At 36.8% G+C, this 25,653-nt stretch overlaps 1 protein-coding gene across 3 annotated transcripts in view; it reads left to right on the forward strand.

Moving 5' to 3' along the window:
- The window catches only part of LOC121370592 (RANBP2-like and GRIP domain-containing protein 8), a 104,373-nt gene extending 91,187 nt beyond the window's left edge, over window positions 1–13,186 (forward strand). For all 3 annotated transcript variants that reach the window (XM_041495928.1, XM_041495920.1, XM_041495938.1), the window contains 2 exons: window positions 6–92; window positions 12,254–13,186. In XM_041495928.1, coding sequence (XP_041351862.1) covers window positions 6–92; window positions 12,254–12,267 — 101 coding nt within the window. In that variant the 3' untranslated portion in view covers window positions 12,268–13,186. The remainder of the gene's footprint in view (window positions 1–5; window positions 93–12,253) is intronic.
- The last annotated feature ends 12,467 nt before the right edge of the window (window positions 13,187–25,653 follow it).

The following is a 25,653-nucleotide window of genomic DNA, read 5'->3' on the forward strand; positions in this document are numbered from 1 at the left end:
TTTAGGTGTTGAGGAGCCTATGGTTCCAGCGTCACAGCAGGTGACTGGAGATAAAGGAAATAAAATCTACAGTGCCCAGCTCGATTCCGCAGGTTAGTGCATTATGAGACTCCCATCATATGCTGTCATATGTGAATTAGAAAAAGTACACCAAAGGTCGGGTGAATGTCAACACTATTGATATTTCCACACCCAACAGTGTACTTTTTTTTTTATCCCACATGGTTGCATATTGTGAAGTCTTTTTCTCTCTCATCCATGCGGTAAATAAACTATTGTTTTACATAAACAGACAAAGATGGCTGAAAAAGTAAATTTTTTATCATAAATAAACTATTATTATATTACACAAACAGACAAAGATGGCGGGAAAAAGTTACATTTTATCATAAATAAATGAGAATGTCATATTGTTTGTTTTATGTGTTAAATACAATTTAACATTACAAATTAATAAGATAGCTTTTAATATAAAAGCTTTGATCACAAAATATCTGATGACATCACATGATCAATCACATTAATATGACTTCATATATTACCAATGACATAAACACTTATTACGTCATAGCTCATAAAATATTTACTGGCCATGATTAAACATAAACTAATGTAAGAGTTACAGTACAAGGCTTCTAGAATTGTTATAAAATCCACCAGCCATGGCAACAGTGATTTAAAACATTTACTAGCCATGATTAAACACAAACTAATGTAAGAGTTACAGTACAGGGCTTCTAGAATTGTTATAAAATACACCAGCCATGGGAACAGTGATTTAAAACATTTACTAGCCATGATTAAACACAAACTAATGTAAGAGTTACAGTACAGGGCTTCTAGAATTGTTATAAAATCCAAAAGCCATGGGAACAGTGATTTAAAACATTTACTGGCCATGATTAAACATAAACTAATGTAACAGTTACAGTACAAGGCTTCTAGAATTGTTATAAAATCCAGCAGCCATGGGAACAGTGATTTAAAACATTTACTAGCCATGATTAAACAGAAACTAATGTAACAGTTACAGTACAAGGCTTCTAGAATTGTTATAAACATCCACCAGCCATGGGAAGAGTGATTTAAAACATTTACTAGCCATGATTAAACATAAACTAATGTAAGAGTTACAGTACAAGGCTTCTAGAATTGTTATAAACATCCACCAGCCATGGGAAGAGTGATTTAAAACATTTACTAGCCATGATTAAACATAAACTAATGTAAGAGTTACAGTAAAAGGCTTCTAGAATTGTTATAAACATCCACCAGCCATGGGAAGAGTGATTTAAAACATTTACTGGCCATGATTAAACATAAACTAATGTAAGAGTTACAGTACAAGGCTTCTAGAATTGTTATAAAATCCACCAGCCATGGGAACAGTGATTTAAAACATTTACTAGCCATGATTAAACATAAACTAATGTAAGAGTTACAGTACAAGGCTTCTAGAATTGTTATAAAATCCACCAGCCATGGGAACAGTGATTTAAAACATTTACTAGCCATGATTAAACAGAAACTAATGTAACAGTTACAGTACAAGGCTTCTAGAATTGTTATAAAATCCACCAGCCATGGGAACAGTGATTTAAAACATTTACTAGCCATGATTAAACAGAAACTAATGTAACAGTTACAGTACAAGGCTTCTAGAATTGTTATAAAATCCACCAGCCATGGGAACAGTGATTTAAAACATTTACTAGCCATGATTAAACATAAACTAATGTAAGAGTTACAGTACAGGGCTTCTAGAATTGTTATAAAATACACCAGCCATGGGAACAGTGATTTAAAACATTTACTGGCCATGATTAAACATAAACTAATGTAAGAGTTACAGTACAGGGCTTCTAGAATTGTTATAAAATACACCAGCCATGGGAACAGTGATTTAAAACATTTACTAGCCATGATTAAACATAAACTAATGTAACAGTTACAGTACAAGGCTTCTAGATTTGTTATAAAATCCACCAGCCATGGCAACAGTGATTTAAAACATTTACTAGCCATGATTAAACATAAACTAATGTAAGAGTTACAGTACAGGGCTTCTAGAATTGTTATAAAATCCACCAGCCATGGGAACAGTGATTTAAAACATTTACTAGCCATGATTAAACATAAACTAATGTAAGAGTTACAGTACAGGGCTTCTAGAATTGTTATAAAATCCACCAGCCATGGGAAGAGTGATTTAAAACATTTACTAGCCATGATTAAACATAAACTAATGTAAGAGTTACAGTACAAGGCTTCTAGAATTGTTATAAAATCCACCAGCCATGGGAACAGTGATTTAAAACATTTACTAGCCATGATTAAACATAAACTAATGTAAGAGTTACAGTACAGGGCTTCTAGAATTGTTATAAAATCCACCAGCCATGGGAACAGTGATTTAAAACATTTACTAGCCATGATTAAACATAAACTAATGTAAGAGTTACAGTACAAGGCTTCTAGAATTGTTATAAAATCCACCAGCCATGGGAACAGTGATTTAAAACATTTACTAGCCATGATTAAACATAAACTAATGTAAGAGTTACAGTACAAGGCTTCTAGAATTGTTATAAAATCCACCAGCCATGGGAACAGTGATTTAAAACATTTACTAGCCATGATTAAACATAAACTAATGTAAGAGTTACAGTACAGGGCTTCTAGAATTGTTATAAAATCCACCAGCCATGGGAACAGTGATTTAAAACATTTACTAGCCATGATTAAACATAAACTAATGTAACAGTTACAGTACAAGGCTTCTAGAATTGTTATAAAATCCACCAGCCATGGGAACAGTGATTTAAAACATTTACTGGCCATGATTAAACATAAACTAATGTAACAGTTACAGTACAAGGCTTCTAGAATTGTTATAAAATCCACCAGCCATGGGAACAGTGATTTAAAACATTTACTAGCCATGATTAAACATAAACTAATGTAAGAGTTACAGTACAAGGCTTCTAGAATTGTTATAAACATCCACCAGCCATGGGAACAGTGATTTAAAACATTTACTAGCCATGATTAAACATAAACTAATGTAAGAGTTACAGTACAGGGCTTCTAGAATTGTTATAAAATACACCAGCCATGGGAACAGTGATTTAAAAACATTTACTGGCCATGATTAAACATAAACTAATGTAAGAGTTACAGTACAGGGCTTCTAGAATTGTTATAAACATCCAGCAGCCATGGGAACAGTGATTTAAAACATCTACTAGCCATGATTAAACATAAACTAATGTAAGAGTTACAGTACAGGGCTTCTAGAATTGTTATAAAATCCACCAGCCATGGGAAGAGTGATTTAAAACATTTACTAGCCATGATTAAACATAAACTAATGTAAGAGTTACAGTACAAGGCTTCTAGAATTGTTATAAAATCCACCAGCCATGGGAACAGTGATTTAAAACATTTACTAGCCATGATTAAACATAAACTAATGTAAGAGTTACAGTACAGGGCTTCTAGAATTGTTATAAAATCCACCAGCCATAGGAAGAGTGATTTAAAACATTTACTAGCCATGATTAAACATAAACTAATGTAAGAGTTACAGTACAAGGCTTCTAGAATTGTTATAAACATCCACCAGCCATGGGAACAGTGATTTAAAACATTTACTAGCCATGATTAAACATAAACTAATGTAAGAGTTACAGTACAAGGCTTCTAGAATTGTTATAAACATCCACCAGCCATGGGAACAGTGATTTAAAACATTTACTAGCCATGATTAAACATAAACTAATGTAAGAGTTACAGTACAAGGCTTCTAGAATTGTTATAAAATACACCAGCCATGGGAACAGTGATTTAAAACATTTACTAGCCATGGTTAAACATAAACTAATGTAAGAGTTACAGTACAAGGCTTCTAGAATTGTTATAAAATACACCAGCCATGGGAACAGTGATTTAAAACATTTACTGGCCATGATTAAACATAAACTAATGTAACAGTTACAGTACAAGGCTTCTAGAATTGTTATAAAATCCACCAGCCATGGGAACAGTGATTTAAAACATTTACTAGCCATGATTAAACATAAACTAATGTAAGAGTTACAGTACAAGGCTTCTAGAATTGTTATAAAATCCACCAGCCATGGGAACAGTGATTTAAAACATTTACTGGCCATGATTAAACATAAACTAATGTAACAGTTACAGTACAAGGCTTCTAGAATTGTTATAAAATACACCAGCCATGGGAACAGTGATTTAAAACATTTACTAGCCATGATTAAACATAAACTAATGTAAGAGTTACAGTACAGGGCTTCTAGAATTGTTATAAAATCCACCAGCCATGGGAACAGTGATTTAAAACATTTACTAGCCATGATTAAACATAAACTAATGTAAGAGTTACAGTACAAGGCTTCTAGAATTGTTATAAAATACACCAGCCATGGGAACAGTGATTTAAAACATTTACTAGCCATGATTAAACATAAACTAATGTAAGAGTTACAGTACAGGGCTTCTAGAATTGTTATAAAATCCACCAGCCATGGAAACAGTGATTTAAAACATTTACTAGCCATGATTAAACATAAACTAATGTAAGAGTTACAGTACAGGGCTTCTAGAATTGTTATAAAATCCACCAGCCATGGGAACAGTGATTTAAAACATTTACTAGCCATGATTAAACATAAACTAATGTAAGAGTTACAGTACAAGGCTTCTAGAATTGTTATAAAATCCACCAGCCATGGGAACAGTGATTTAAAACATTTACTAGCCATGATTAAACACAAACTAATGTAAGAGTTACAGTACAAGGCTTCTAGAATTGTTATAAACATCCACCAGCCATGGGAAGAGTGATTTAAAACATTTACTAGCCATGATTAAACATAAACTAATGTAAGAGTTACAGTACAAGGCTTCTAGAATTGTTATAAACATCCACCAGCCATGGGAAGAGTGATTTAAAACATTTACTAGCCATGATTAAACATAAACTAATGTAAGAGTTACAGTACAAGGCTTCTAGAATTGTTATAAACATCCACCAGCCATGGGAAGAGTGATTTAAAACATTTACTAGCCATGATTAAACATAAACTAATGTAAGAGTTACAGTACAAGGCTTCTAGAATTGTTATAAAATCCACCAGCCATGGGAACAGTGATTTAAAACATTTACTAGCCATGATTAAACATAAACTAATGTAAGAGTTACAGTACAAGGCTTCTAGAATTGTTATAAAATCCACCAGCCATGGGAACAGTGATTTAAAACATTTACTAGCCATGATTAAACATAAACTAATGTAAGAGTTACAGTACAAGGCTTCTAGAATTGTTATAAAATCCACCAGCCATGGGAACAGTGATTTAAAACATTTACTAGCCATGATTAAACATAAACTAATGTAAGAGTTACAGTACAAGGCTTCTAGAATTGTTATAAAATCCACCAGCCATGGGAACAGTGATTTAAAACATTTACTAGCCATGATTAAACATAAACTAATGTAAGAGTTACAGTACAAGGCTTCTAGAATTGTTATAAAATCCACCAGCCATGGCAACAGTGATTTAAAACATTTACTGGCCATGATTAAACATAAACTAATGTAACAGTTACAGTACAAGGCTTCTAGAATTGTTATAAAATCCACCAGCCATGGGAACAGTGATTTAAAACATTTACTAGCCATGATTAAACATAAACTAATGTAAGAGTTACAGTACAAGGCTTCTAGAATTGTTATAAAATCCACCAGCCATGGGAACAGTGATTTAAAACATTTACTAGCCATGATTAAACATAAACTAATGTAAGAGTTACAGTACAGGGCTTCTAGAATTGTTATAAAATCCACCAGCCATGGGAACAGTGATTTAAAACATTTACTGGCCATGATTAAACATAAACTAATGTAAGAGTTACAGTACAGGGCTTCTAGAATTGTTATAAACATCCAGCAGCCATGGGAACAGTGATTTAAAACATCTACTAGCCATGATTAAACATAAACTAATGTAAGAGTTACAGTACAGGGCTTCTAGAATTGTTATAAAATCCACCAGCCATGGGAAGAGTGATTTAAAACATTTACTAGCCATGATTAAACATAAACTAATGTAAGAGTTACAGTACAAGGCTTCTAGAATTGTTATAAAATCCACCAGCCATGGGAACAGTGATTTAAAACATTTACTAGCCATGATTAAACATAAACTAATGTAAGAGTTACAGTACAGGGCTTCTAGAATTGTTATAAAATCCACCAGCCATGGGAAGAGTGATTTAAAACATTTACTAGCCATGATTAAACATAAACTAATGTAAGAGTTACAGTACAAGGCTTCTAGAATTGTTATAAACATCCACCAGCCATGGGAACAGTGATTTAAAACATTTACTAGCCATGATTAAACATAAACTAATGTAAGAGTTACAGTACAAGGCTTCTAGAATTGTTATAAACATCCACCAGCCATGGGAACAGTGATTTAAAACATTTACTAGCCATGATTAAACATAAACTAATGTAAGAGTTACAGTACAAGGCTTCTAGAATTGTTATAAAATACACCAGCCATGGGAACAGTGATTTAAAACATTTACTAGCCATGGTTAAACATAAACTAATGTAAGAGTTACAGTACAAGGCTTCTAGAATTGTTATAAAATACACCAGCCATGGGAACAGTGATTTAAAACATTTACTGGCCATGATTAAACATAAACTAATGTAACAGTTACAGTACAAGGCTTCTAGAATTGTTATAAAATCCACCAGCCATGGGAACAGTGATTTAAAACATTTACTAGCCATGATTAAACATAAACTAATGTAAGAGTTACAGTACAAGGCTTCTAGAATTGTTATAAAATCCACCAGCCATGGGAACAGTGATTTAAAACATTTACTGGCCATGATTAAACATAAACTAATGTAACAGTTACAGTACAAGGCTTCTAGAATTGTTATAAAATACACCAGCCATGGGAACAGTGATTTAAAACATTTACTAGCCATGATTAAACATAAACTAATGTAAGAGTTACAGTACAGGGCTTCTAGAATTGTTATAAAATCCACCAGCCATGGGAACAGTGATTTAAAACATTTACTAGCCATGATTAAACATAAACTAATGTAAGAGTTACAGTACAAGGCTTCTAGAATTGTTATAAAATACACCAGCCATGGGAACAGTGATTTAAAACATTTACTAGCCATGATTAAACATAAACTAATGTAAGAGTTACAGTACAGGGCTTCTAGAATTGTTATAAAATCCACCAGCCATGGAAACAGTGATTTAAAACATTTACTAGCCATGATTAAACATAAACTAATGTAAGAGTTACAGTACAGGGCTTCTAGAATTGTTATAAAATCCACCAGCCATGGGAACAGTGATTTAAAACATTTACTAGCCATGATTAAACATAAACTAATGTAAGAGTTACAGTACAAGGCTTCTAGAATTGTTATAAAATCCACCAGCCATGGGAACAGTGATTTAAAACATTTACTAGCCATGATTAAACACAAACTAATGTAAGAGTTACAGTACAAGGCTTCTAGAATTGTTATAAACATCCACCAGCCATGGGAAGAGTGATTTAAAACATTTACTAGCCATGATTAAACATAAACTAATGTAACAGTTACAGTACAAGGCTACTAGAATTGTTATAAACATCCACCAGCCATGGGAAGAGTGATTTAAAACATTTACTAGCCATGATTAAAAAAACTAATGTAAGAGTTACAGTACAAGGCTTCTAGAATTGTTATAAAATCCCCAGCCATGGGAAGAGTGATTTAAAACATTTACTAGCCATGATTAAACATAAACTAATGTAAGAGTTACAGTACAAGGCTTCTAGAATTGTTATAAAATCCACCTGCCATGGGAACAGTGATTTAAAACATTTATTAGCCATGATTAAACATAAACTAATGTAATGGAGATGGCTGCCAAAAAATCTAGACAGTTACAGTACAAGGCTTCTAGAATTGTTATAAAATCCACCAGCCATGGGAACAGTGATTTAAAACATTTACATGGCCATGATTAAACATAAACTAATGTAAGATTTACAGTCACTAGCTTCTGGAGTGGGGCTACCATATCTAAAGCCCTGTCAGCCATGGCGACAGTATTTATTTACTAGCCAACATTGAATATCACTAGCCATGTTGAGTACAAGGCTACCAGAATCTAGAAGCCCTGTCTGGCATGGCGATGGTAGTTATTTACTAGCCAACATTGAATATCATGTAGCCATGGGACAGCTACCATGATCTAGAAGCCCTGTCTGGCATGGCGACAGTAGATTTATTTACTAGCCCAACATTGAATATCATGTAGCCATGGGAGTACAAGGCTACCAGAATCTAGAAGCCCTGTCTGGCATGGCGATGGTAGTTATTTACTAAAGAAACATTGAATATCATTAGCCATGGGAGTGAATGCTACCATCTAGAAGCCCTGTCTAGGGGGTATGGGAGGCATGGCGAAAGTAAATATTTACTAGCCCAACATTGAATATCATTAGCCATGGGAGTGATAAACCATAATCTAGAAGCCCTGTCTGGCATGGCGACGGTAGTTATTTACTAGCCCAACATTGAATATCATTAGCCATGGGAGTGGGGCCACCATAATCTAGAAGCCCTGTCTGGCATGGCGACGGTAGTTATTTACTAGCCCAACATTGAATATCATTAGCCATGGGAGTGGGGCTACCATAATCTAGAAGCCCTGTCTGGCATGGCGACGGTAGTTATTTACTAGCCCAACATTGAATATCATTAGCCATGGGAGTGGGGCCACCATAATCTAGAAGCCCTGTCTGGCATGGCGACGGTAGTTATTTACTAGCCCAACATTGATATCAATAGCCATGGGAGTGGACCCACCATAATCTACTAGCCCTGTCTGGCATGGAGACGGTAGTTATTTACTAGCCCAACATTGAATATCATTAGCCATGGGAGTGGGGATACCATAATCTAGAAGGTATATCCCTGTCTGGCATGGCGACGGTAGTTATTTACTAGCCCAACATTGAATATCATTAGCCATGGGAGTGGGGCCACCATAATCTAGAAGCCCTGTCTGGCATGGCGACGGTAGTTATTTACTAGCCCAACATTGAATATCATTAGCCATGGGAGTGGGGCCACCATAATCTAGAAGCCCTGTCTGGCATGGCGACGGTAGTTATTTACTAGCCCAACATTGAATATCATTAGTTTATCAGAGCTTGTGCTATTTGCTGTCTTAATCTAAAAGATCCCTATCTTACCTGGCAACTAGTACCATATTACTAGCCCAACATTGCTTGTGCTATTTGCTGTCTTGGATATAAAAGATCCCTATTTACCTGCGTCAACTAGTACCATATTACTGGATATCAGTAGTTGTTTATTTGCCAACTTGGATATCAAAAGCCATGGGAGTTTACCTGCGTCAACTAGTACCATATTACTGGTATATCAGAGTTTGTGTTATTTGTTGTCTTGGATATACCTGCGTCAACTAGTACCATATTAGATGGATATAAAAGATCCGTATTTACCTGCGTCCTTAGAGTTCCTGGCATCATTTACTAGTACCATATTACTTGAATATCACAGTTTGTGCTATTTGCTGTCTTGGATATAAAAGATCCCTATTTACCTGCCCCAACTAGTACCATATTATTCAACTGTTAGTTTATGTGTGCTATTTGCTGTCTTGGATATAAAAGATCCCTATTTACCTGCGTCAACTAGTACCATATTACTGGTTTATCAGAGTTTGTGTTATTTGCTGTCTTGGATATAAAAGATCCCTATTTACCTGCGTCAACTAGTACCATATTACTGGTATATCAGAGCTTGTGTTATTTGCTGTCTTGGATATAAAAGATCCCTATTTACCTGCGTCAACTAGTACCATATTACTGGTATATCAGAGTTTGTGTTATTTGCTGTCTTGGATATAAAAGATCCCTATTTACCTGCGTCAACTAGTACCATATTACTGGTTTATCAGAGTTTGTGTTATTTGCTGTCTGTCTTTGATATAAAAGATCCCTATTTACCTGCGTCAACTAGTACCATATTACTGGTATATCAGAGTTTGTGTTATTTGCTGTCTTGGATATAAAAGATCCCTATTTACCTGCGTCAACTAGTACCATATTACTGGTATATCAGAGTTTGTGTTATTTGCTGTCTTGGATATAAAAGATCCCTATTTACCTGCGTCAACTAGTACCATATTACTGGTATATCAGAGTTTGTGTTATTTGCTGTCTTGGATATAAAAGATCCCTATTTACCTGCGTCAACTAGTACCATATTACTGGTATATCAGAGTTTGTGTTATTTGCTGTCTTGGATATAAAAGATCCCTATTTACCTGCGTCAACTAGTACCATATTACTGGTATATCAGAGTTTGTGTTATTTGCTGTCTTGGATATAAAAGATCCCTATTTACCTGCGTCAACTAGTACCATATTACTGGTATATCAGAGTTTGTGTTATTTGCTGTCTTGGATATAAAAGATCCCTATTTACCTGCGTCAACTAGTACCATATTACTGGTATATCAGAGTTTGTGTTATTTGCTGTCTTGGATATAAAAGATCCCTATTTACCTGCGTCAACTAGTACCATATTACTGGTATATCAGAGTTTGTGTTATTTGCTGTCTTGGATATAAACGATCCCTATTTACCTGCGTCAACTAGTACCATATTACTGGTATATCAGAGTTTGTGTTATTTGCTGTCTTGGATATAAAAGATCCCTATTTACCTGCGTCAACTAGTACCATATTACTGGTATATCAGAGTTTGTGTTACTTGCTGTCTTGGATATAAACGATCCCTATTTACCTGCGTCAACTAGTACCATATTACTGGTATATCAGAGTTTGTGTTATTTGCTGTCTTGGATATAAAAGATCCCTATTTACCTGCGTCAACTAGTACCATATTACTGGTATATCAGAGTTTGTGTTATTTGCTGTCTTGGATATAAAAGATCCCTATTTACCTGCGTCAACTAGTACCATATTACTGGTATATCAGAGTTTGTGTTATTTGCTGTCTTGGATATAAAAGATCCCTATTTACCTGCGTCAACTAGTACCATATTACTGGTATATCAGAGTTTGTGTTATTTGCTGTCTTGGATATAAAAGATCCCTATTTACCTGCCCCAACTAGTACCATATTACTTGTTTATCAGAGTTTGTGTTATTTGCTGTCTTGGATATAAAAGATCCCTATTTACCTGCGTCAACTAGTACCATATTACTGGTTTATCAGAATTTGTGTTATTTGCTGTCTTGGATATAAAAAATCCCTTAATGGTAATAGAAAAATGTAGCAGGTTGTTATAAAGATTACTTTAGATTTTTCAAATGTTTGACATCCAATAGCCGATTATTAGTAATCTGTTTCCTCTAATTTGTACCAGAGATGTCATACCACCCACCCATCCCAGCCGACATGTGGGAAAATAGGCAGGAATGATACCCAGAACTGCTTTGTCCATTTCTGGTCAAAATGAGACAAGTCCACAGTATCACGTTGAAACCATACCATTTGTTTTATAAAATTAAATTTACACTTGCAGTGCAATAGGTCAAATAGTCCCTGCGGTTATGTTAAACTGTTTTATCAGATTTTGAGCTGGGTTTTTTTTCCACGAAACATTTCTTGCTATCCTCTGCCTGTGAAAAAAAGAGAAAGAAATGTTTTATTTAACGACACACTCAACACATTTTATTTACGATTATATGGCGTCAGACTTATTGTTAAGGACCACATAGATATTGAGAGAGGAAACCCGCTGTCGCCACTATATAGGCTACTCTTTTCGATTAGCAGCAAGGGATCTTTTATATGCACCATCCCACAGACAGGATAGCACATACCATGGCCTTCGATATACAATGTACCAGTCGTTGTGCACTGGCCCTCTGTCGGTAATGTATTTCCTGTACACATGGGGTGTGTTCTGTCTGTATGATACCTAGTTATATAATTAAGTAGTTTGCATGATGGGATTAATAGGGATTTATTTCTATTCTATATAATATAGAGGGTACAGCACTGATAGGTTTCACTGTAAAGCGTGTACTGGCCGTTAATTCAACAACTCATACCCTTGGGTGTATTTCTTCCAAAGTTCGTGAATTGAAACACCGTTGTAAAATCTATATCTCTGTTTTTGTTCTTGCAGATGCACACAAGTGAGCAGGCTGTACTGGTCCAGCGACGACGAATATCGTCCGTCCACAGCCGAGGAAACCCCATTGTCTTCAAATGGTTTTGATCTGTTCTTCATGGGAAAACGTGCTGATGATATGACTATCAGTAATGGGTTGCTAGATCTGCACTTGGTTATCTGGGATTTAGAATCTGGCAGAAACCTGCTGATGGATGGTACAGCAGTATTTATTGTTAATGCACACACAGCCGACACAAACTTTATTTTATGAACTTGTAGACTGTGAGACACTGAAAATCTGTGTAATGGCAGCCTTTGCGGTTCAGAAAATTGCCTCGGCAAAACAAAAGAAAAACGTTTTAAGGCAAAAGTAGTTTGCTTCAGGTAAAATACCCCTTGCCTAAGCATTTGTATTTTCCACGATTATGCAGCATTAATATGTCTTCAGTGAAGATTCGTCAGCAAAAAGAAGTGCTCATTTCATTGATTCTACTTCCAAATCTGCTTTTATATCGAAATTACTGAGTGCTGAAGAAATTGCAAGGACTTTAATGGTGATGTGAATGTTTTAGAATTAATAAATATACTGGAGTGTGCATATTTCACAGCTTTGCTAGGATGTGAACCGTCTTGTCCCAACACTCAATACATACAGGTTTACAATACACTGCAACGTTGTGTTAGTGAGATTCATTGTTGCTACACAACATTTCCACGGTACCTACAGATTGATCATTTTGTGGATGATTTGTGTGATAAGTGTTATTCCTGCAGACATTGCTAATGGACATTGGTTTGCTAATGAGTTGATTGTTAAAACAGAAATTGTTAAAGGCATACTGTCACAGATTTAAGGACCTTATTTCTCTAAAAATTAATAATAAATCAGAATTACATACCAAATCTAGCTATTGCCTCACTTTAACTACACCATGATGGAGTGAAATCCACGTCAACCCTCTCAGCAATGTTAGTTTTTGAATTATGACCATTGCCATAATTCAATTATTTTTACAAAATATCATTAATAAGTGGAGTATGGTGGTTACGTAGATGGTTGAATAAAGTACATTTAGGGACAAATCAAATATATATATTTTTAAGTAATACTTTGTTAGGCCATATAGTAGGTCAGTGGTCTGTGACAATATGCCTTTAATAACACATAATGATTTACGTCTTGGTGTGTTGGTCTCTGTTGCTACAGAGTGTATTAATAATGCATATATTTACAACGTTGTATAAGGTTTTTCTTAGGAATTTTATTACTGCAGAATGATTGCGTTGCTAATACACATGTATATATACTGACACATTATATACACACCACCTTACACACACTCTGCATATATCACGAAGTGCATTGTGACCTTTAGATGTTGAACTTCATGATACTTTCATATCCCACCATATTTGTTAGTTTTCTATAATACAATTTCAAGCCTTGTAAAGTTTGTTTTGCACGGCGATATATTATATAGTGTCAGTCTTGCTTAGACTATTATGACTACATCATTTGATGCTAAAACACAGATTATAATTATCAGGGGTAGAATGTTAGTATAAAAATCTGATGGCTAGTAGCCTAGAAAAGTTACTAGTCATTATGAAAAATCACTAGCAGACGTACAGTATCATGATATAATGTTTTAGTTGGGCATACTGTATCGTGGTATGGTTTTGTAGTTGAAGAGACATATAGTATCATGACAGAATTTTGTAGTTAAATGACTGAGTTTTTGTTGATTGACTGAAATTGAATCCAACAATGATTAAGATGTTTAAAAAGGATTAATAAGCTAAATGAGATTTATCTTGGTGTTAAAAAAGTTTAAAAAATGACAGCCATTCACAAGTATAGGGAATCGTTTATTTATATTTTTCTTTTTAAAAAAAAAAAAAATCTAATTTCTGTATAATGGTGTGTTGAAAAAGAGCTATTTTCTGTATAAAATGGTGTTGTTGATACAAGAATGCAGTTTGTCCACCGGACTGTAGATCGCATTAAGGGGGAGGAACGTCGCCCAGTTAACACTCTCGCCTGGGCTACTTTTCATATGTGACCATTAGGGGGATGCACCACGACTGGTATATAACACTCTCGCCTGGGCTACTTTTCATTCCAGGCAGTGCACCACGACTGGTATATCAAAGGATCTGTCAGATGGTGCATATAAAAGACCACTTACTACTAATGGGAAAATGTAGCGGGTTTCCTCTCAGAGAGTATATGTTACATTTATCAAATGTTTGACATCCAATAGCTAATGATTAATAAATAAATGTGCTCTAGTGGTGGTGTTAAACTTCTTTCTGGCAGAAACACTGTAGCTTAAGGGTATTTCACACGAATTCCACTGGCCATAAAACAAAACGGGGGCCAGGATTGAGCTCAGTCGGTTGAGGTGCTTGTGTCGCAGGATCGAACCATCTCGGTGGATCCATTCAGCTGATTGGGTTCTTTCTCGTTCCAACCAGTGCACCAAAACTGGACAAAGGCTGTGGTATGTGCTTTCCTGTCTGTGAGAAAGTGCATATAAAAGATCCCTTGCTGCATTAGAAAAAATGTAGCGGGTTTCCTCTGATGACTACCAAGTCAGAATTACCAAATGTTTGACATCCAATAGCTGATGATTAATTAATCTATGTGCTCCAGTGGTGTCGTTAAATAAAACGAACTTCTTCTCAAACAAGACTAATTTTTAACTTTAGATTGTACCGAAGTCAAGCTGCTCAAAATATGGATGTCCAAAATAATAGTTCCCAAATTAAGTACAAACTGTATCAAAACATTTAACCTCAAAGCCACTGAAATGTTGAGCTTTAATTATTCTTTTTAATCTTTACAGCCATTGAACATAAAGTATAATGATTACATTTTAAAGAAAAACTTAATAACTAATTTTGACAGCTATCTTTTTTTTAAATTTCCGATTCCAACCTACTCTAATGCATTTTTTTCTAAGTGTCAAATTGCAATAAAAAATATTTAAAAACATTTCCCATTCCAACCTACTCTAATATGATCTCTGGACTCAATTGTATACCCCTAAACCAAATTTGGCATATCTTTTCATAAAATTGTTGATCAATGGACTTTTGAAATGTTCAGATATTCTGCATTTCCACTAAAATGCTGTTTTGCAATAAACTGCCTTTTTCAACAGAAAATGACTTTCTTATCACCTCAAAATCACTGTATGTCTTTAACTGGAAGTGGCGAACAATTTCCCATTCCAACGTTTATTAATAATAGCGTACAAAAAAAAGAAAAAGAAAAAAAAAGAGTGTTTATTGTAAAACGACGCGCTAATGCCTTTTTTTCCAAAGTGTTTAATGTGCAATAAAACTGTCGAATTGCAATAAAAAATTGTTTTATATTATTTCCTATTTCAACCTACTCTTAACATTCCAATGCTTTTTCAACAATAATCATTGAAAAAATATATATACAGACATGGAAGTCGATAGAGGTCATTTAGGTTACCAGGGTCGGCGGTGTGTGTGTGTGTGTGGGGGGGGGGGTATACGTACATCGAGGGCTCGTATAATATTATTAATGGAAATATAGATATGTCGTAACCTGTAGGTTATCAGACCTGCATTTTGTGTTAATCTGTACGTGGGTTACCAGGCACTACGATTATATTATGTCAGTGCCTCCATGTATGTTGTGTATAGTATGTCTATGTACGTGATGTATACTTGATATATATATATATATATATATATATATATATATATATATATATATATATATATATATATATATATGTAAGTACCCTATGTCAGAAAGTACTTCTAAATGATCTATTGTTGATATCTGGTTTGAGTATTCTATACGACAAAGTTTATCTAAATTATCCATTGTTGATATCTGGTTTGAGTATTCTATACGAAAAAGTTTATCTAAATGATCTATTGTTGATATCTGGTTTGAGTATTCTGTACGAAAAAGTTTATCTAAATTATCCATTGTTGATATCTGGTTTGAGTACCCTATATGAGAAAGTTTATTTAAATGGTCTGTTGTTGATATCTGGTTTGAGTATCCTATATGAGAAAATTTATTTAAATGATCTATTGTTGCTATCTGGTGTGAGTATCCTATGTGAGAAAGTGTATCAACATTAGTATCCTATCTTCTTTCATAGTGTTGAATAAGGGTTACAATAACCAAGTTAGTCCAGTCGCTGAGAAGGCTTCTCTGTGCACTTCTGGTAACAGAGAAATAATCTTTAGATTAGTTATCTAGACCACACAGAAGTTAAACCAATCGAGGGTAAACTTCCTGAAAGTTGGTAGATAATGGCATCACTAGCTATCGCATATAACCTAATATCGTCAAATATGCCGATTTCACGTTTTTGTCATAAATTGGCTTAATATTGGTATGGAATGTTATCTCTGGTCATCGGTTAGTCGATATTATACGCAAAATTAACCATTTCTAATCCGACAGCTTAAAGATGCTCTTCAGTTTTAAGCCAGTCTGTCTGAAGCCAGGGTGTGCACTTTACAGTCGCCCAATCGCCCATGGTGAGTCAAAATAGCGTCGGGCAAGTCAAAACCTTATCACGTGTCGCACGCCTGACGACCGAAAAGTTCCGCATATTATGTTATGAATAAAAAAAAGAAATGTTTTATTTAACGACGCACTCAACACATTTTATTTACGGTTATATGGCGTCAGACATATGGTTAAGGACCACACAGATTTTGAGAGGAAACCCGCTGTCGCCACTACATGGGCTACTCTTCCGATTAGCAGCAAGGGATCTTTTATTTGCGCTTCCCACAGGCAGGATAGCACAAACCATGGCCTTTGTTGAACCAGTTATGGATCACTGGTCGGTGCAAGTGGTTTACACCTACCCATTGAGCCTTGCGGAGCACTCACTCAGGGTTTGGAGTCGGTATCTGGATTAAAAATCCCATGCCTCGACTGGGATCCGAACCCAGTACCTACCAGCCTGTAGACCGATGGCCTGCCACGACGCCACCGAGGCCGGTATTATGAACCAAAATGCAAATAACTAATGTTTGTGAGAAATCTGAAAGTTACTTTTTTATTTATTGTTTTCAACATTAGTATCTGCGCAACCAAATTCATATAGGACATAATAGCGACCACTTCCCCAGTCTATCGAACAGTTTAAAACCATCCGGAATGCCTCGGCCGGTTTTGAATATGTATTCGGAAAATGTCAGCCACGTAAATGTATTCATAGGTTCAATCGGAACACCTTGGTCATGTCCATCTTTACTTTCCATTTAGTTACAATCGGAACTACTTGTCACATTCCGCTATGCTGTTTTGCAGAAAGATTTTGTTTCCTAAACATTGTGATCACTTTTAACCACTCCACAAGAATGTGTAATAAACACATTTATTATTATGTAACAAGGTTTCAAATAAGCTATAATGTTAATCATATTGAATTTTGGAGGAGTTGAAAGAAAGAAAATTATGAAAAGTATTACTTTTCTGGGGTTTTTTTCACGCATTAATACACTATTTTTCTCATTGTTATATAGCAAAAATATGATTTTCATGATTAATTGAATTAAAATATTGTATTGCCATGACAGGTGTGTCTGAACTATAGAGGTGACATATTTTAACAAATAATCAGAGTTAATATACTTTTATTTTAATAGTAGCACGCAAAGGGGTCACCTTGACCATGTGTTGACCTTGTGACCCATAAATAGCATTACTCAAAGTGACAACCAGTTTTATTTTAATCAGTAATGTGTAAATAACCATTTCCACATGGTTGTCAGCTTTTAACATTTTGTTTTATCTGAACTAATTTTTTCATATTGGCCTCCTGACTGTGATGCCTGAATGGCATTAGACTACAACAGGGTTCACTGGTCAAGTCACTAATTGAGTAGTTCCAAGGATCGTAGGTGCTGGTAAAGTCGTAGCATTTGTCCACTTATAGACGAAACACTTACAGTCAAAACTGGTCAAAACTTCCTTTTGAACTCTGCATTTTCAACAAGTCTATGATTTTGTCGTTGCTATTTGTATTACAGGACGATCTCCAATACAAAGAGAGTACACAGTTAAATGGTGATGTGTACAGTCCCTAAACTGACAATGTCTCCGTCAATAACTAAGCACTAACCCGTGACCTCAACAGACATCCTAGATAGTTAACTCCACGGCTAGATAGAGGGTGTGCAGTCTATATAACCTATATAACCCGTGATCTCAACAGACATCTTAGATAGTTAACTCCATGGCTAGATGGGTGTGTGTGTGTACAGTCTATATAACCCGTGACCTCAACAGACATCCTAGATAGTTAACTCAATGGCCAGATTGGGGGGGGGGGGGGGGGGGGGGGGGGGTACAGTCTATATAACCCGTGATCTCAACAGACATCCTAGATAGTTAACTCCATGGCTAGATGTGTGTGTGTGTGTGTGCAATCTATATAACCGCTGACCTCAACAGACATCCTAGATAGTTAACTCCATGGCTAGATGGGTGTGTGTGTGTGTGTACACTCTATACAACCCATAACCTCAACAGACATCCTAGATAGTTAACTCCATGGCTAGATGGGAGTGTGTGTGTGTGTACACTCTATATAACCCGTGACTTCAACATACATCCTAGATAGTTAACTCCACGGCTAGATGGGTGTGTGTGGGTACAGTTTATATAACCCGTGACCTCAACATACATCCTAGATAGTTAACTCCATGGCTAGATGGGTGTGTGTGTGCGTACAGTCTATATAACCCGTGACCTCAACAGACATCCTAGATAGTTAACTCTATGGCTAGATGGGTGTGTGGGGGTACAGTCTATATAACCCGTGACCTCAACATACATCCTAGATAGTTAACTCCACGGCTAGATGTGTGTGTGTGTGTACATTCTATATAACCCGTGACCTCAACATACATCCTAGATAGTTAACTCCATGGCTAGATGGGAGTGGGGTGTGGGTGTGTGTGTGTGTTGTGTGTGTGTGTGTGGGGGGGGGGGTACAGTCTATATAACTCGTGACCTGAACAGACAGCCTAGATACATGAGTCCACGGCTACATGGTGATGTGCACAGTGTATATAACCCGTGACCTGAACAGACGGCCTAGATAGATGAGTCCACGGCTATATGGTGAAGTGCACAGTCTATATAACTCGTGACCTGAACATACGGCCTAGATAGATGAGTCCACGGCTACATGGTGATGTGCACAGTGTATATAACCCGTGACCTGAACAGACGGCCTAGATAGATGAGTCCACGGCTATATGGTGATGTGGACAGTCTATATAACCCGTGACCTGAACAGACAGCCTAGATACATGAGTCCACGGCTACATGGTGATGTGCACAGTGTATATAACCCGTGACCTGAACAGACGGCCTAGATAGATGAGTCCACGGCTATATGGTGAAGTGCACAGTCTATATAACTCGTGACCTGAACATACGGCCTAGATAGATGAGTCCACGGCTACATGGTGATGTGCACAGTGTGTATAACCCGTGACCTGAACAGACGGCCTAGATAGATGAGTCCACGGCTATATGGTGATGTGCACAGTCTATATAACCCGTGACCTGAACAGACGGCCTAGATACATAGATAGATGAGTCCACGGCTACATGGTGATGTGTACAGTCTATATAACCCGTGACCTGAACAGACGGCCTAGATAGATGAGTCCACGGCTAGATGGTGATGTGCACAGTGTATATAACCCGTGACCTGAACAGACGGCCTAGATAGATGAGTCCACGGCTATATGGTGAAGTGCACAGTCTATATAACCCGTGACCTGAACATACGGCCTAGATAGATGAGTCCACGGCTACATGGTGATGTGCACAGTGTATATAACCCGTGACCTGAACAGACGGCCTAGATAGATGAGTCCACGGCTATATGGTGATGTGCACAGTCTATATAACCCGTGACCTGAACATACGGCCTAGATAGATGAGTCCACGGCTACATGGTGATGTGCACAATCTATATAACCCGTGACCTGAACAGACGGCCTAGATAGATGAGTCCACGGCTACATGGTGATGTGTACAGTCTATATAACCCGTGACCTGAACAGACGGCCTAGATAGATGAGTCCACGGCTACATGGTGATGTGCACAGTCTATATAACCCGTAACCTGAACAGACGGCTAGAACTGCAATAACTAGATGTGTTTGTTTTAAACTGTAATATGTGTCATATTTTTAGTGTAACTGTAATAAACATGTCTAATCTTGAACTGCAACGACTAGATATGTTCCATTTGAAACTGTAATACTATGTCATATTTACAGTGCAACTGTAATAAACATTTCGATTTTTGAAAAGTAATGACTTAGTGTGTTTCATTTTAAACTGTAATATGTCATATTCATTGTGTAAATGTAAACATTATGCTTCAGTTTGGACTGTAATAACTAGATATGTTTCATTTTAAACTCATAATGTGTCATATTTATATTGTAACTGTAATAAACACATTTCAGTTTGAACTATAATAACTAGATACGTTCCATTTGAAACTGAAATAACTAGATATGTCTCATTTTAAACTGTAATAATGTGTCATATTTATATTGTAACTATAATAAACACATTTCAGTTTGAACTATAATAACTAGATACGTTCCATTTGAAAATGAAATAACTAGATATGTCTCATTTTAAACTGTAATAATGTATCATAATTATAGTGTAATTGTGATAAACATGTTTTATTTTGAACTGCAATAAGTAAATAAACATTTAACACTACATGTTTTGTGTATGTTTAATATGCCATTAATAGTTTCACTTGGGATGGGGATCTTTCGTCTCAGAACTGGGGAGAAAGGGGCCACTGTTATCCAACTCTGAAAAGTATGTATTATGTTTAAAGGAACTATGAATTCAATGGTGCATATACACAAGAAAGTAATATATATGTTCACCATATGTGCCCTGGGCCGGGACGTAGCCTACTGGTAAAACGCTCGCTTGATGCGTGGTGGGTGTGGGATTGATCTTCGTCGATGGGCCCATTGGGCTATTTCTCGTTCCAGCCAGTGCACCACAACTGGTATATCAAAGACCGTGGTATGTGTTATTCTCTCTGTGGGATGGTGCATATAAAAGATCCCTTGCTGCTAATCAAAAAGAGTACCCCATGAAGTGGCGACAGCGGGTTTCCTTTTTCAATATCTGTGTGATTCTTAACCATATGTCAGACGCCATATAACCGTAAATAAAATGTGTTGAGTGCGTCATTAAAGAAAACATTTCCTTCTTTCCATATTTGCCCCAAAAACTGAACGACAAAGAACCCCCCCCTCCCCCCCCCCCCCCCCCATCTAATTACAAATGGCCTGTATATAATCCTCACCGTGTTGATTACAGTATGATACTAATTAAAACAAACCTGGAAATCACAAAAAATTAGTGTTCTTCTATTTCACACCACGACATAAAACAACACAATTCATTATCATTTTTATCACAAAAAAATGGGGATAACCATCTGGACATTTGGAAGTTTTTCTCATGTGTACAAGGAGACAATGACAATAGCCGGAATGGTCTAATTCAAATGACCTGAGTACCAATGTTTCCATTGACTCTTCATACATATGGAAGTTGGATACCAGTAGAATCCACACAAACATCAATACAATTATAATTAAGTCAAGAAATGTGGAGCAATATATGAACATGAGATGCATTATCCACCCTCAACAAAATACGAATGTCGTCTGAATTGTGAGATGGTGAGTGAAATATGCTTTCGTCTGTAAATTTAAAACGAGACAACTGTGATTTCATGAACTTATTGGTTCTGGTAACGTATACTGGATGGATAAAGCTTTCCACAGTTTTGTTTGTAGAATAGTTGCTGTAATGTATAGTAGCGTTGGATAATACACGTCCATCCCTGTATTCGCCTTTAATCTGCCGTATGCCCGTGACGATTAATTATGGTGATTTCCGGTGTATTTGTTTTCATAAAACTACCCCCGCCCGCTACCGACCCTGGTTGGGTTGCTTGTACTCCCGTGCATATGCCAGCGCGGGCGATCCCCTCTCCCACACCCCAAACACTTTCCTATCCATACGTCTACACCTGCACCCAAGACAGGCGTGCGCTACAACAGCTTTATCTGAATGTGCACATAAAAACCTTTCACCTGACCTGACCAGGAATATGTTCTCTATACATTGCTGGATTATACTAAATTTTAGATTCTGGAGGTTTTTGTAGTACCAAAAATAATAGTCCACCTCTGTCCCCCCGCTCCTCCCCCTTCCCCGAGTTACTAATTCTGGAACAACCCAGAGATCGGGTGCATTATAATCGACCTGCGTACACCTCCAAGGACCTAGACACGATTACTACAAGTGTGCATCTGGTGTTTAACACACTGAATACTTCATTCAAATAGAGGCATGACAATAACGTTATTATTAGATTGTATCTGCACACCCAACATAATATTCAAATGTCCCTCGGCAGTTATTATATTCAATCTATTCAAGTATTACCACAGCCGAGTAAGTTTGTGTACACCGTAAAGAGGTGACGAGATATGTGACTGGTACAAATAGTTTTTAGATACTTTAAACGTAAATACATGCATCACAGGTTAAGGGTGGGGGATACTTGTCAAACACATCCCTCGCCTCGCAAAATCTCCGAGTTGTAATATTATTATTATTAGCCCAGAAAACAGCACGATCATGTCGGGTTTTAATCTTGGTAGTATTTTGCATTCCAATCTAATGCCTCCGAACACGGGAGATCACAAATCGTTTTATAACAAACGTGCGTCCACCATAGGTTGTTTTTTTAGGGCACGGCTATGCATCAATGAGTTTTCTCGGTTATTCTCCCCTGGCGTTTTGTGTCCCGTTTTCTGTACGCCATGGTGTTGGGTACTTTCGCTCAATAAGGCCCAATGCATTAAACTACATTTTGTAGCGCAGAACTTTTCACTTGTCACAATTGCATATAGGTCCACAGGTGTAACGCATTATACACATTATTTCTATTTGACTGAGAGCTAAATAGTATTCGCCCATTACTGTTGACGTTTATACTGATCATTGTTGTTGCCGTTCTCCCAAGTGCTGCTCCGGTTTACTGTTGCTGCTGCTGCTGCTGCTGCTGCTGCTGCTGTTGTTGGTGTTACTGAAAAACAAATTGTCCATGCAACGGGACATTGCCATCAACTGACCAAGTGCGTTGAATTGGACACTTGGCCAAGATCTTGAAGGACGATTGGGGGTCAGAAGTGCAATTTGAAAGTTGACGTTTTTTTTTATCAGTAAATCGCAAATTCAAACAATAAAAATGACTAAAAACAATAACAACTGTATCGTCAACGGAATGAAAAAGATTGACAGAAATAATGTTCCACAGTGATTAATGGACCTTCCTGGACATTCTCAAAATCGAGAATGACACCCCACGCACGTGTACGGGGCAAGTGCGTGATGCATGTCACAAACTATGGAATGTGTTTCGGTGTGTTGATAAACAGACCTAAACGTTCTTTACTGGGACGTCTGTGGTCAAAATGTATGTTCGGTCTAATAACTAATATTTCAGGTTCCCCTACTTTGTTTGAAGAGTATATATATATTACATATATACATTATATACATTACGTACATAAACATACTATACACAACGTACATGGAGGCACTGACATAATATAATCGTAGCGCCTGGTAACCCACGTACAGATTAACACAAAATGCAGGTCTGATAACCTACAGGTTACGACATATCTATATTTCCATTAATAATATTATAAGAGCCCTCGATGTACGGATACCCCCCTCCCGCCGACCCTGGTAACCTAAATGACCTCTATCGACTTCCATGTCCGTATATTTATTTTTTCAATGATTATTGTTGAAAAAGCATTGGAATGTTAAGAGTAGATTGGAATAGGAAATAATATTTTTAAAAATTGTTATTGCAATTTTACATTTTTATTGCACATTAAACACTTTGAGAAAAGGCATTAGCGTGTCGTTTTACAATAAACAAATTTTTGTGTACGCTATTATTAATAAACGTTGGAATGGGACATTGTTCGCCACCTCCAGTTAAAGACATACACTGATTTTGAGATGATAAGAAAGTCGTTTTCTGTTGAAAAAGGCAGTTTATTGCAAAACGGCATTTTAGTGGAAATGCAGTATATCTGAATGGGTTTAAAACGAAAAATTAAGAAGCAGGGTGAACAGCGACCTCCCCCCCCCCCCACCCAGAACCGCTCCTGGAATACAAAAATATATTTGGTTTTAGCCTGGTGGACATCCAGATCTTGAAGTGACCAGAAAATTATATATTAGAAACCAAATTCAGATCCAGCGTGGGAGGGTGGTGGGCTGAATTTCCCCTCCAGCATACACGCCTGGTGGTCCACGAAAAACGTCAAATTTGTTCTTGTTTTTTGCTTGAGCAGCGGAAAAAGTAACGTCAAAGAACATTGAAAATGTGCACAATATAGTAAGTGTATTATTTATGACATATAATATGTTGTCTGTCTGTAGATACCCTCCCTCCCCCAAGTAACGTTCCGTAACGCTAGGCCATACCCCCCCCCCCCCTCCAAATAAAAAAAATATGCGCGGTTGATTTAGGATCGATCCCCGTCGGTGGCCTCATTGGGCTATTTCTCGTTCCAGCCAGTGCTCCACAACTGGTGTAATAAAGGCCGTGGTGTGTACTATCTTGTCTGTTGGGTGGTGCATATAAAAGATCCCTTGCTGCTAATCGAAAAGAATAAACCATGAAGTGGCGACAGCGAGTTTCCTCGCTATATCTGTTTGGTCCTTAACCATATGTCTGACGCCATATAACCGTGAATAAATGTGTTGAGTGCGTCGTTAAATAAAACATTTCCTTCCTTCCACCAAAATATTACGTAACGCTTGGATACGCCGCCCCCCCCCCCCCCCCCCCACCCACCCCCTTCCGATCACAAACAAGTCATGCGATGGATGTAGGCCCAAATATAATTTTAACGTACTGTTTTGTGATTTGGGATCTTGTACGCATTTGAACTCGATTTATAATCCTTATTTTGTGTATACGTCTAACTACCAACGTTAAACATTGTTACCGTGATAGAGCATTTATAAAATAACAACAAAAGATTTTAGTAAATGTTTTAAAAAGTGCGTTACGCAAAGCTTTCAACCACCACCCCCTGTAACGCTGGATAACGTTTGGACCTACAACTGTGTACAGTATCATGTACCTTAGTTATAACCGCCCAAGTTCAGTCGGCGAACATTTCGCTAACGTTCCTGAACTATTTGACTGGTTCCCTATATTGCCATTTGGTTTACCGTGAAGCGCATAAACCAGTCTAGCGGACGTTTATCTGCTCTGTCTAGCTGA

Source organism: Gigantopelta aegis, chromosome 1, assembly GCF_016097555.1.
Source record: "Gigantopelta aegis isolate Gae_Host chromosome 1, Gae_host_genome, whole genome shotgun sequence".
Taxonomy (NCBI): Eukaryota; Metazoa; Mollusca; class Gastropoda; order Neomphalida; family Peltospiridae; genus Gigantopelta; species Gigantopelta aegis.